This window comes from Penicillium concentricum (genome assembly GCF_028827145.1).
Source record: "Penicillium concentricum strain IBT 3081 chromosome Unknown utg000002l_segment0_segment0, whole genome shotgun sequence".
Lineage (NCBI taxonomy): Eukaryota > Fungi > Ascomycota > Eurotiomycetes > Eurotiales > Aspergillaceae > Penicillium > Penicillium concentricum.
The window spans coordinates 3,528,548-3,542,093 of NW_026622755.1; the positions used below are offsets into that span (position 1 = coordinate 3,528,548).

Sequence of the window (13,546 nt, forward strand, 5' to 3'; positions counted from 1 at the left end):
ATCAACTTACCTTCGGCATCTTCCATTACAGACAACCATCTATCAAATATGACGCCTGAAGAGTTAGATCAGATCGGTCCAACCAATGCGTTCGAATGGGCCTTGTTCGTTTCAAATCGCAATGACACCTACCCGTGTATCACACCAACAGGGACTGAGCTTGCAGGCAAATCCATCTTTATCACGGGCGCTTCAAGAGGAATTGGTCGAGCAACAGCCATCCGCTGTGTAAAAGCCGGCATCTCGAAGATTGCAATCGGGGCACGCTCATCGCTTGATGAAGTCACAAAAGAGCTGAAAGCAGAAGCCGCAAACTCAAACCTCCCAGAGCCACAGATTCTCGCATTAGAGCTTGATGTCACTTCGAAGGAGTCAGTGGAAGGGGCCGCAAAAGCAATAAACGACGCCTTCGAAGGGAAATTGGATATTCTTGTCAACAATGCCGGATATTTACCAGACCTCGTGCGCATCGTGGAGTCCGACCCAGACGACTGGATGAGAGGATGGGATGTCAATATCAAGGGCCCATACCTATGTTGCCGCTATTTACTCCCGATGATATTGAAATCCGACACAAAAACAATCATCAACTTAACATCGATTGGGGCTCACTTGCTCACGAGTGGAGGGTCTGCGTATCAGAACTCGCGGTTTGCTATCTGCCGCATTACAGAAACCCTTGCCCGTGAGCACAAAAAGGAAGGCTTAATTGCACTGGCTCTTCATCCCGGGGCCATCAGAACGGAGATGGCAGATAAACTAGAGGGTATCTTCCCGGATATCTTTGTTGATGTGCCAGAGCTTCCGGCGGATACTATTGTGTGGTTTGGGAAGGAACGACGTGAGTGGTTGAATGCTCGGATGGTTAGTGCAAATTGGGATATGGAGGAGTTGGAGGCGAAGAAGAAGGAGATTGTTGAAGGAGATTTGTTCAAGTTTCGGATTACTCTATAGATTGTTTCAAGTGATCGTGGGGGATATCCTCGCTTTGGAAGAAGGAGATATAACAGACTAGGACTGTTTGACAGTGACGGAAACTTGCATACATGTACATGACTACATACATGGTATATTGGAACTTCGCGGGACTTTTCGGGCTTTAAATTCACTCGGATCGTGTGCAATGTAGCTACAAAAGTGTCACAACTTCTTGAGGCTGGCTATGATGCGGGTTTATAATAGCCGAGCTTCCCTCAGATCAAGAGATATCATGCATCCAGGTTCTCAACTTGAGAATCTATGAAGAACAATTGCACGACTTGAGTTCGATTTAAGTCTTATTCCAAGTGTTATAATCACTAAACTATACCTAATCCATGCTCGGAATGTCAACCTTGGAATGCTATGGGTCTCGGGCCGCACGGGACGGACCTGACCCATTTAACCAATTATGGTACGGTATGGTATTTGAAAGATACAGATGTGTGCAGCCATGAGTATTTCTGATACTCCATACTACGAGTGATACCAGATCAATCATCTATCCAACTCGTACCTAGAAATGTACTTGTAGGGCCAAACCACAGACCTCATGGTCCAATGCCAAAGAACTTACACATAGCACTAGATCAGGAGTAATGAGTTTGAATAAATATAGCGAAGTTTTATGCAGTAGATGGGTCATTAGTTATTATCATCTGGAAGAGCCCAACAGCTGGCTGACTATGTAAACGTTGGACTATCAGAACTTTAGACTAAGTGAGTGCATCACTTCTGAGCCTGCTTCCATTGTTCATCTAGGTTGTTGCCAATAGCACGAGTGGCCTCCTTCTCAAGCTCACGTTGAGAGAGACCAGTGCGCTTCGAGATCTTGGATGACGACTCCTCACGAGACATTTCCACTGTAGTCAAATATTGTCAGTCATCCATCTAGCATCGATAAGTAGGAGGGAGCATACCGTGAACAAAAACAGCAGCTTTCTTGCCGCTGAACATCGCATGTGGTACATTGGTGCTACCATCACTGTTGGCATCACCAACAGCAAAGACACCAGACTCACTGGTACGCATTCCGCTGGTAACATTGATCTTATCACCAACCATGCCCAAGTGCATCTTGGCTGGAAGTGTGGAGGTCTGGACAGTTGGGAAGTTGACAATCAGAGCATTGCGCTCGACAGGCTCGCCAGTAGTGAAGTGAAGGCGGAACTTATCAAACTGCTTATGTTCCTTTTCGTCTCTATCCTTGCCACCATCCTGAAGGCGCTCGATGGAAGTGATTGTGCGGTTGTCGATGGTGGTGTTCCAGGCGGCCAGTTGGTCCTTCCAGTCTGCGACCTTGGCCGTTGCCCGGGCCTCGCCATCTGCGGTTTGCGAGCCGTTCACAAATGCAATAATATCGGTGTACAGAGTGTGAGTTTCCAACACGTTACTCAGCATATCGGTGATATCACCGATCATTCCGAATGGCTGGTCCCGGTGTTCATAGCCATCGCACCAAGGACACCAGAAGATACCCTTGCCCCATCCTTCCTGAAGGCCAGGAGTAGCTGGTAGAACGTCACGGACACCTGTACCAAGCACAATTTTACGGGCAGTGTAGTTCTTGCCCTGGCTGTCGGTCACAGTGAAGGCAGAGAAGTCACCCTGTTTGAAAGGAACGATTGACTCCACAGTCTCGTTGGTAATGTGGGCAGTCGGGTACTTCAGGATCTGCTCGCGAGCCAGTGTTCTGAAAGCAGCGGGTGGGGTACCTGATAGGGATGAAGGAAGTTAGGTAAGACTCTTTGTGGGATACAGTTAGAATCTAATCTCACCGTCATTGCCAATGACATCGTGCATTTCCCGGGTCGCAGCATTGCGATATACTTGGCTATCAATTAAGAGAGCCGTTCGGCGGACACGGGAGACACCACTGATTGCACTGAGACCTGCGGGACCACCGCCGACCACGATGACATCGTAATCGGTCTTAGGTACTTCCACAGCGGTGGCACATGCCAGGAGGGAGACAAAAATGGACGCGAAGGTTGCCTTGATAAAGACCATTGTGAAAGATATGCGTGACTGCTCAGCTAGCATAAGATGGCAGCGCGCGCCATACGAGGACCTTTATAGGCCTCTGCAATGTTACCCATGCGTGGCACAGAGTGGGTGAACGCCATAACGATAGCTCAAACAGGAGAAGACATGTGGGGACGCTAGTTGAGTTCGTGCATCCCGAGCTGAGAGATCGTCGGGATCAACAAGATCGTCAGGGATCGGGATTCTTTGCACAGTTGCTCATTTCCAGCTGGACTCTACAGATTACTACAATATACGAAAGCGGGGGGTTTCTTGTGAAGATGTGGGCAATTCGTGTGAGGGAGCTGTAGTGATGAACTTTGACCTAGAAAGAATCCTTATAAGTTTGTCAAACAAAGCACTAGTCTCAATCGGAGATATCATTGGCGGGGACACTAGTGTTTTTATGCAGAATAGTGCCTTCACTGTGGACTTGGGCACTTAGTATTCCCCTTGGATTTCGTCTTTGGGCCCCCATGGCGATCTCATGATTGAACTGTGGAGCTGATGGTTATGCACTGCACTCTGCAGGTCAGCCCAATATCACATGCAGATGCTGCCTTGCAGATAGTCTTGATTGGATCTTGGGATGGGGGAAATATGCATGTCCTAGATCACATTGACTGGAATGAACATTTATGTCGAGGGAAATCGGTTCTTCTTACCAGGTATGTAGTGTTGTAACCTCAAAATCAGATATGACCACGATACAACTACAAAGAGTAAATAGGAACAGACATAATAATAACATTGACTTAACCTTCACCAGGCCCCATCAATTAATACGTGATTATAGCGAATGTACAACCCCTGCAAGTGGAATGAGATAATATATGGTTTATTTTCGCAAAACCAAGTAAACCCTCTGATGAATGAGTGCCCAAAAGATAAATTGGTCGCAAAGAAGCGATATTAGGAATCGATCGTTCCTGAACTACGGGGTAATGCGTCGAAGCTACTAATTCAGCTCCACATCTTCGTGGAGACCTCAAGGACAAACATGCACAGTTGCTGTGGCTGGCTGTTGGTGGGCCCTTGCATTTTTTCGTGAATACAGAAGTAGCAATAGAATGTAAGGGTATTTTGTGGAATGCATGTAGGACATTTCACAAAAATTGAAGTCAATATCGGACATGGTGTCGGGTTGTCCATCTACCATGATTTGTCGCAAACACCCCTAGACGATGAGCACCCGGCTTCGAGCTCCTTCAAATATAAGGCATGATGGAAACCGAGGAGATAGAAGTACCCTAAATGATTTAAAGGTTTCGAGTTCGGGACCGGAAATCCCCCAGCTCCACCGGAGTTCATGATATCAAGATATAACACAATGGCTATGGGTATCATTAACAGCAATACAAAATGTCCCGAGCGCCTCATCTAACATAGTCTAGTAGCTTTACAAATATCTCCAGCTCTGATCATTATAATTCTTCCTGGTCGTCAAGCAGCAACACCTTTAGCTTCTCCAACTTATCTTCGCAGTGGACTTCCATCTGCATCACCACATCAACAGCATTCTTGTTGGTGATAAGCAGTTGCGATACAAGCCAAAAGTTATAACCATTCTTATAGAACCCCATTGATGCCCATTCGTCACTTGTGACTCCATTGCGCAGTGCAATCCAGTAATCACGCCAGCGGGATAGAGCAGTCCGGATGGAAATGAGGATAGAATCTTCAGGAATCTTGCTGGTGTCATTTGTGCCAATTCCGGCACTTCTCCTGGGATTTTTGAAATGACCTGTGCGTACAAGAGAGCCGAGAAGTGTCATATGGGTATTAATAAATGAGTACAGAACTAAACATGGGGTAAGCAGGTGCAAAGCAGAAAAAGAAAGCGTTTGACACAAGGACATACTATGAATCAGGATAAACATGTCCAAAGCAGTGAGCTTCATCGTATTAGACTCGGGTGCTTCGTCAAATAGATTTTCAAAAGCCCCCGAAAGCATCAGGCCGCGTGAAAAGCAAAAGTTTGGCTCGGCGAACGGGTGCTCAGAGAAGAAAACGGATTCGTCGCAGGGCAGATCGCATTCCATTTCAGTGTGTGTCAGGCGACAGGGGTAATTTTGATAGAAGAAGAATGCGCAATCGAGCAGTGAAATTATAGAGATAGTCCTGCTAATATCAGCAAGGCAGATTTAAGACGGGAGGAATATACGAACCTTATCCGGCACTCCTTTTGGATCCATAAGTGCTCAAGGACCTGGTCATCAGGAAGATGACGGGCTTTCACAAGTTCAATTCGTCGAGCAACCTTCACAACCTCGCTGAATCGATTTTCCATCGCGCGATTTCGAGACAAGCGGTTTCCCGCCCAGTATTGGACGATGGTGATGATAAGCCCGGCTTGAAAGTTCTGGAACCAACTCCAATCATTATTTTCCTCATTGCATCGGCCACCCGAGAACATGGCGCTGATTTCGTTCTCAGTCGAAAACACGTCATTCGCAAAGACGAATAGCTCTGCAAAATCCAGCACTCTCCTAGCGGCGTATACTTCCCTCTGGTCGCTACTGTACATGGCGCCCATAAAGACCACCGCGGCTAAGAGCGACAGGGGAACTACCTCCGGGTCAAATGATATAGCAAGCATTGCACAGCTAGGTTGCCAGTATTTGAAATAGAGCGTGATGTATTTTCGTATGCGCGCTGTCGTCAACATAAATGTTAGATTCGCAGATACCTCGTCCTGCGCTTTAGAATCAAGCGGGACCTGCCACGCTTGTGCCAATATTGATTGAATTAATGCCATCGCAAATGGTCGCTCCGGTTCAAAGATAGCTTCATCTCCGGGTAATGTACTAGGATGCTGTCCCGGAGGGATGACGAACTGGTAGCCCAGCTCACCTGTATGATATGGATTCTCCGTGGGCTTCTGTCCATCACCAAAAGGGCCGTGTAAAAAGTCCAGGAATGTATCTTGGAAGAATTGCGGCGGGACGGAGTCAGAATCAATGAAGCCGCCATCGACGTTGTATGGAAACTCTGTACCCTGAAGTTCTTCGAGGCCATTTCTATTATGATAATTGAGACTGAGCCCTCGATCACTGTGTGGAGGAAGTCGAAAGTTTTTTGTAAAGCTATCGGTGCCACCATTAAGTAGGAACTTGATCGATCCTCGGTCGGATGATGGCTCTTCGGAGATTTCCTGTTTCGCCGATATTTCTGTATGGGTTGGAGACTTCCATTGCGACTGGTTCGACTCGAGGCTTGGACCTTCTTCGATCGCTATGTGGGCCGGGCCTGCCGTCCGCTCGTTGTTGCACATCAAGTTCCTCTTCTGGCACGATCCGCAAGGGCTTCGTCCATCGCATCGCAATTTCATCGAGGTACACTGTTCGACCCAAAAAGGTCAGTACCTATAGTAAGGTTCCTTGTAATCTTGTCGTGGACTAACTGTTTGACAGGCATGTCGTCGCCTACCCCTCTGACCGGTCTCAGGAATTTCGCGATCTCCGCGCCTAGCGCAATCGGTATAATGGTCGCGCAGGTTATCACTAAAGTTCAAGTATCAGATTCCAGAGTTAGTATAAAAATTTCCCCGCCATTACTAACCATCGCGCGAACGAGTCATTGCAGAATATGCAGGAATAGGGTTTCTGGCCAGAATCTGTCCACGTTTAGTATGTCGCATGGGTAGCTGCAGGGGGCACATACGGCGCAAATGGTGGCGTTTGAGGTGATCAGTACGCGTGAACCCACGCTGACAGATGTTACAGTGAAAGTGCTTGTCGGTCTTCATGGCCGGGGAGGAGGGGAATATCCGGGGTAAAAAAAGAGAGAGAATGCGTCTGTGGGGGGGAAAGGGTGAGGGTATCGGTATTGCAGTGGAGTCCGCGGGGAAGAAGTACCTCTTGGCCCTTTGATAACGCCAATAGATACTTGCCAATATTACTGGGATAAGTATGGTCAGGTAAGAACAGTATACTCTTTAAAGGCTGGTTATGTCTAGTCTGTTAAACGTTTTTATTCTAAGCTATCAATATATGAATTCCCATTGTCCATGCTACACAGTATGTATGTAGCTATCGCGAGCTTATCCAGCGGCGTGGATTGGAGGAAAATCGACCTCGTTATCGTCCAAGTAATTCACATTGATCTTGTTCTGCTTCTCATTCTCTGTCCAACCATCCCCAATCCAACCAGAAGCATTATTATTCACATACCAGTACTCAAAGTCCTCCCATCGGGGATTTGCCAACGCCTTCATGGAGTGCAGGGAAGAACCTAGCAGTGGTCAATACCAGTGCAGTGAGAATTTGAGACAACACATACCTGGCCAGAGAGCGGTGACCCGACCATTCTCAGTCCCACCCTTATACCAGCTGCGACATTTACTGCTGAATACAGTTCCCGCAAAATATTGATTGCAGTATTGTGTGAAACGCTTGACTGCCTCCGGATGGACACTCATAGCGCGGATATTGTCCCGCTGCATTTTACCCACACATTCTGTGACATAATCTAACGCTCTCTCGATGAGGACCAGAAGGTTTCCCTCGCCTAGTCCCGCATTAGGTCCGAGGGAAATGAAATAGTTCGGGAACCCATCGGTCGCGATCGAGAGATACGTCTCTGGGGTTTCTTTCCATCGTTCCGAGAGGGTGACACCTCGGCCTTTGATCACAAACCGGGGAGTATATGATGTGTCAAAGCCAGTGGCACATACAAGCATGTCGATAGGGCGGTGCTGACCATCTGCGGTGATTATCCCGGTTTCGTCTACCTTGATAATGTCCGACGTGATAAGGTCTACCTTGTCATCTGTCAACGCCTCTAGATACCCGGGACCTGGAGTGAGTCGACGACACGCGGGCGGAAATGAAGGAAGTAATTCATCAATCAGTTCAGGCTTATTTGCCAAACGCCGCTTCATGTTCTCTGCGAATAGCTCCTGTCCTCCGAGCTGCATTGGATGTCCAGTAAGGGTGGCACCATGGATAGACTGAAGCTCCAGCTCGACGTCTATTTTCACTGTTAGCTGATATATGGTATGAAGGCCATATATTTTCGGACATACCTTTGCGAAAATTCTGATATATCTGGTGATCTTTCTTGAAGCTTTCGATGTCTTCGGTCGTAAAGGTAACTATTTGCCAAGTGTCAAAAGGGAGAACAAACACGGCCGAGTCTTGTTCACCTACAATTGTCCAGTCCCTTCCCACGTTTGTCAATTTGTTCTCGTCCAAACGACGGGGAAATCCAGGTCCGACTGCGCATATAATGGTCGATGTGTGGCACATCAGGTAGCAATGCGGGAACAATCTGGATCCCACTTGACCCATTACCGACGACTGCAACACGGTTCCCCTGCGATTGGGTTAGTCTATTTGCAGCATTATATGACAAAATTCACCAACTTTGTAATCATAACTCTCGTCCCACGAAGCACTGTGCATCAACTTGCCCTTGAATTCCTGAAGACCAGGGATATTCGGCCATTTCCAGTTATTCAATGCTCCCGTCGCCTGAAATACGACATCGCATCGATCTTTATAAATGGACGAGGTTTCCAAGTCTTGAATCTAAATAGATAAGGTCAATTCCTGAACTGATCCGGTTGGACAAGTGACATACCTGCAGATTCCACTTCGATTCCTCCTCATCCCAGACAGCTTCGGATATCTGCTGCCTCAATTTGATGTATTCCATACATCCGTACTTCTCGGCAACATGCTTCCAATACTGGTGAATTTCTGGAGCCTTGGCATAGAACGTCGACCACTCCTTGTTAGGCTCGAACGTGGCTTGGTAGGTATGAGCTGGAATATCTACCAAACACAAGTCTGGTTAGATGGCGAATCTTGGGGAAACTAAATTGACATACCACAAGCGCATCCTGGGTACCGATTTTCAAACCAGGTCCCTCCAATATCTGCATTCTTTTCATATACGCATATATCAAGATTGGGGATTCGCTGCCTGAACCGAATACATGCGAGAATCCCCGAAATACCGGCACCAATGATGACAACTCTCAGCCGGCGGGTTTCATCAACAGACCGATCCTCCACAGCGCATTGGTTAATTATGCTAGTGGGTTGATGCAGTTCATTAGGTTTTGGGGCAGCCGGTTTGGAGCCGATATTGAAGATCCCAGAAAAGTGCCTCATCGCGACATGCAGAGGATTAATGTATTAACGGAGAAGGCAAATCAGTGAACACAAAAGACTCAATTGGTGAAGGCGAATGATCTGCCGTTTTTCCGTATTCTAGGGGTCCGCGACGGGGAAATGGGGGGTCTTAAAACTTGCGACATCGTCTGAGGGGAAACTTGGCTCGAACTGCTTCATCCCCTACACTAACGGCATATAGCGTCAAGTCCAATAGGTGCCCCACAGGTATCGGCTATAGTCTGTGAGATTATGAGCCGAGCCAATAGGGCTAAAGCTCGTCATCTGATCCAACCCCGGATATAGTTCAGATGTGACCGGAAATCCCCCTATACCGGGGCCTCCCCGGTCCAGTGCCAGAACGCTGTTCCAGATGGCCTAAGATTGGACTAAAACATACAAGACTCGTGGGTTTTTCATGTGAACGGAAGGATCCAAGCGTTAGTGCGGAGTGATGGCACTAGATCAGTGGATTGTATTTTAACCGAGACCAATTCGATTGCCAAGATCGAATTAAGGAAATGGTGTCTCTAGATCAGTTACCAAAACATTTTGGTTTTACAGAAATACGCGCTCATAAGTAGTCAACGCAGTACGCACTGAAAAAGGCTCATTTTTAAAGCTAAAGCATTCAATATGAAAAGAAGTTTGTCCAACCCCCTCGACTTCCACATAACTATATACAGGCCGCATTCGCACTTCAACTTAGGGCTTTTATCCTAGCAATCCGAGTCAGCTGCGAATTAGTTGGCATAGATTGCAATTCTTCAGAACAGATATCTTGTTTCTTATCATAATAGTAACGATACACGATAGACAAGCTACGATGCACACTGTGATACATGTATATAGTGGGTAGGATCAGTCAAAAGCCTAAATGAGGGCTACAGTTAAATTGCTCGAGGGGAAATGAAGCTCCGATTCTATGCAAATTATATTTATTTGAACTATAGTCACCAACACTTGTAATTTCTTGGGCCCTATGTCTGTAGTTGAACGGCCCGGTCACAGGTTCCAACTCCCCAATACCTTCCTCTTCGGGTTGTCGTCCGAGGTCGTGGTTCGCGTTCATAAGCTAATATGAATTTATGAAACCGGAAGAATATGAATATATACAAGAAGTCTACACCGAAGCTTTGATTGAGACAAGACCATGTTCTACTTCCCGACAATTTCCACCAATTGAAATGACACATTCCTCGTGAAGTGAATGAGCATTCGGAGAGGTCACCTTAAAGCAGATTGACAATATTTTCGGGATTCGGAGGACTTGAAGCTACCAACATTGCTTTTTGTTGTAAACGCTGGTGCGTCAATCGTAATTTGCTATTCGAAGTGATCCAACTACATAAAAGCGCTCAACTTCAAAAAGCAAATAAGCTGTTGAGATACCTCACGTGCAAGTCACAATAACCGAGAACCACGCATACCCAAAGAGGCTTGAAATGACGATAGCATGGTTTATACGAGAAGAAGCGGTGAGGTCTTTTGAAAGAGTTTGCCGGCCATGAGATCCTAGATGGTCTCTACGGGCACGAAAATTATCCTTGCTGCTATTTGATTCATGGCATCGCAATCTTTAAGTCTTTTGAATAGGTAGTCATAGTTAGCTAGAATTCAAGAGTTTATCCCTCAAAATCCCAACTCAGCATTTAGCCAAGCTGTACTTCGTATGCAGTGAAACATGTGCTGGCGATGCCAGGTCTGTGCATGTGAGCAACCGTAAAAGATATATTAGATCTCCCTTCCCTGCCACGTCAAGCTCTATATATTCTGCTTCTCCTCTTCCCTCCCAGGTGAGATTTTCTCCGACAACAAGATTGTGCTCGGCTCATCAACCCAAAATCTTAGCCATGACAAAAGACGATACTCAGCGCTCTACTTGCTCCATCGAGGAGTTCTTGGATACTTCCTTCGACTACATAATCTGCGGTGGTGGAACCGCTGGATGTGCTGTTGCCGCACGGTTGAGTGAAAATGCGCAGGTTACAGTCGGTTTGATAGAGGCGGGAAAATGCCGACTTGGAGATCCTGTCGTTGATATCCCCGCAGGATTTGGTGCGATGATCGAGAACCCGGAGTATGATTGGTGCATTTATAGCGCGCCACAGGTAAGCATGTAAATCGGATTGACAGTTAGGCCGATGTACTAACAAGTTCGAAGAAAGGAAACCATGACAATGTTCACCATGTTCCACGTGGCAGATTGTTGGGAGGTTCAAGTGGTATGAACGCCACGTGCTATGTCCGTGGGTCATCCAAGGACTATGACGATTGGGCTGCACTTGTTGGAGATGATGGATGGTCCGCGAAGGCTATGCAACAATACATGCGCAAGCATCAGGTCAGTGGTTTCCAGGGTTCTTGATTTGCAGCAAAGTTGACCAGCGAATAGACATTCGAGCCTGCTGAGGCAGACCTGGACCGATCGATAAAGTCCCTTGGTGAATTTCACGGTACCCAAGGTCCGATCCACACGAGTTTCAATGACGGGGTATTGCCCATTGAGCATGCCTTTGTCAAGGCATGCGAAGACGTGTTGGGTGTTACTGAAAAGCCGGTCGATCCCTGGTCCGGCGATCATATGGGGTTCTATCACGGCATGGCAACTGTGAACAGAACGGGGCCTGATAAAGGGAAGCGAAGCTATGCTGCAGGAGCATACTACAAGCCCAATCACAATCGCTCGAATTTGAAAGTTCTATGCGAGACTCTTGTCAACAAAGTGATACTCGACGAGAATAATCGGGCGACTGGTATTAGCATTACTCACAGCGAGCACGACTATCAGATCACGGTTGCGCGAGAGGTAATAATGTGCGCCGGTGCAATATTCTCTCCCCATGTCCTAGAACTGTCTGGCATTGGTGATCCAGTCGTCCTTGAAGCAGCCGGAATCCCCTGCAAGGTAGAAAATGTCGCTATCGGGTCCAACCTTCAGGACCATGCTATCTCATTCGTCACCTGGAATGTTGAGCCAGATGTCATTACAGCGGACGTTTTTAGGCTAGTCCCTGAAGCCATGCACAGCGCCATCAAAGAATATGAGGTGACTAAAGACGGGCCTCTCACTAATGCTCCCGGTATCATGGCGTTTCTTTCGGCGAAGAGCATCATGTCTGAAGCCGAATTGACAGCGCTTATTCAACATATCAAAGAGATTAAACCTACAAGTGCGTTTAATTCGAAGCAACTGACGTACGTTATTGAGAATCTGCAGGACGAGAAATCTGCCAATCTGCAGATAGGTCTTGTGCCAGCCATGACGAACCCAAAAAGAGACTCGAGACATCAAGGAGAGCTATTTTCTCTAAGCCCCAACTGTCAAGGGAGAGGAGTAACATTTGTCGTTGGGGTACAGTACCCAGTCGCGCGTGGACACGTTCATGTTGAATGTGATGGTAAGTCCCGAGAGACATGCCCGAGCAGGACGAGAATTAACCTTCAACCAGATCCTGCATGTCCGCCAGTTATCGATCCAAACTGGCTCGGTGATGAAGCAGATGCCACTATTCTCGCGGCTGCTCTTCGCTGGGCAGACAAAGTCGGTCGATCAGAGCACCTTCAAGACTCAATCAGGAGCAGGGCGTTCCCTCACCCAAAAGTCAACTTGCAAATCCTCGATCGGGCCAAGGAAGCAGCGCATGATTTTGTCAATTCCAGCTACCACCTATGTGGTACAGTTGCATTGGGTCAAGCGCTAGACACTCGTCTACGGGTGAAAGGAGTAGAAGGCCTTCGAGTGGTGGACGCGTCGATCTTCCCAAATAACATTAGTGGTAACATCCAAGCGACTGTATATGCCGTGGCAGAGAAGGCAGCCGATTTGATCAAGGAAGACTGGGAGTTTCCTGGAAGTGAGTAGGACCAACCACATTCCGGGGTTGTAACTATGAGTATTTTTCGTGTGTTCCATCATATCCTTTCGAAATACACCCGGAGGGTCAAATATATGAACAGGTAAACGCTAGATCGTGAGAAATTGGGAATGTCAATCAAACAAATATAAATTGGATATTGAGTCGATACAAATAGCATGATATAGACCCTTCTTTGATCATATCAGCTCAACACCCCATATGGGAGCCCCCTTCATTAAACATTCGAACATTGCCGAAATCAAGTAAGACAATCATTGTCTTTATCGATCAGATTCCAGCGTCCAGTGATCATCTCTTGATTCAGAATAGCGTCGTTAAGTTGCCGGTGGATCTTTGGAACATCTCCGAGCCGGATATATCCACACGACTCACTCTCCAGGTGAGTGAACAAACCGCCAAGCGAGATGAACTCCTCATCACAGCCACCCTTGTTGAGACAGTGATATATTTTCCCCTTAGGGACTGGCGAGTTCAGATGCCCATTCAAAGCGGTCATTGAATCGAATTTCCTCCGGCACAGGTAGCACACCCAGCTGACGCCAT

At 47.1% G+C, this 13,546-nt stretch overlaps 6 protein-coding genes across 6 annotated transcripts; 2 read left to right on the plus strand and 4 right to left on the minus strand.

Annotated features, from left to right (window-relative positions):
- Nucleotides 1-48: 48 nt before the first annotated feature.
- N7517_004952 (SDR family oxidoreductase) lies at nucleotides 49-954 on the plus strand (the record flags this gene model as incomplete). Its single annotated transcript, XM_056722682.1, has 1 exon — nucleotides 49-954. One exon carries the CDS (start codon nucleotides 49-51, stop codon nucleotides 952-954), a length of 906 nt encoding a protein of 301 aa, XP_056578932.1.
- A 753-nt stretch (nucleotides 955-1,707) lies between these two features.
- N7517_004953 (NAD(P)/FAD-dependent oxidoreductase) lies at nucleotides 1,708-2,988 on the minus strand (the record flags this gene model as incomplete). Its single annotated transcript, XM_056722683.1, has 3 exons — nucleotides 1,708-1,841; nucleotides 1,899-2,693; nucleotides 2,757-2,988. 3 exons carry the CDS (start codon nucleotides 2,986-2,988, stop codon nucleotides 1,708-1,710), a joined length of 1,161 nt encoding a protein of 386 aa, XP_056578933.1.
- Nucleotides 2,989-4,427: 1,439 nt separating this feature from the next.
- On the minus strand, nucleotides 4,428-6,751 carry N7517_004954 (uncharacterized protein; the record flags this gene model as incomplete). Its single annotated transcript, XM_056722684.1, has 6 exons — nucleotides 4,428-4,747; nucleotides 4,865-5,124; nucleotides 5,172-6,343; nucleotides 6,407-6,506; nucleotides 6,565-6,619; nucleotides 6,667-6,751. 6 exons carry the CDS (start codon nucleotides 6,749-6,751, stop codon nucleotides 4,428-4,430), a joined length of 1,992 nt encoding a protein of 663 aa, XP_056578934.1.
- A 294-nt stretch (nucleotides 6,752-7,045) lies between these two features.
- N7517_004955 (flavin-containing monooxygenase) lies at nucleotides 7,046-9,122 on the minus strand (the record flags this gene model as incomplete). The annotated part of the gene is made up of 7 exons (XM_056722685.1): nucleotides 7,046-7,236; nucleotides 7,285-7,974; nucleotides 8,030-8,098; nucleotides 8,154-8,319; nucleotides 8,370-8,534; nucleotides 8,587-8,780; nucleotides 8,837-9,122. 7 exons carry the CDS (start codon nucleotides 9,120-9,122, stop codon nucleotides 7,046-7,048), a joined length of 1,761 nt encoding a protein of 586 aa, XP_056578935.1.
- Nucleotides 9,123-10,975: 1,853 nt separating this feature from the next.
- Nucleotides 10,976-12,987, plus strand: N7517_004956 (GMC family oxidoreductase; the record flags this gene model as incomplete). Its single annotated transcript, XM_056722686.1, has 4 exons — nucleotides 10,976-11,233; nucleotides 11,287-11,466; nucleotides 11,518-12,523; nucleotides 12,575-12,987. 4 exons carry the CDS (start codon nucleotides 10,976-10,978, stop codon nucleotides 12,985-12,987), a joined length of 1,857 nt encoding a protein of 618 aa, XP_056578936.1.
- Nucleotides 12,988-13,241: 254 nt separating this feature from the next.
- On the minus strand, nucleotides 13,242-13,499 carry N7517_004957 (uncharacterized protein; the record flags this gene model as incomplete). Its single annotated transcript, XM_056722687.1, has 1 exon — nucleotides 13,242-13,499. One exon carries the CDS (start codon nucleotides 13,497-13,499, stop codon nucleotides 13,242-13,244), a length of 258 nt encoding a protein of 85 aa, XP_056578937.1.
- Nucleotides 13,500-13,546: the final 47 nt, after the last annotated feature.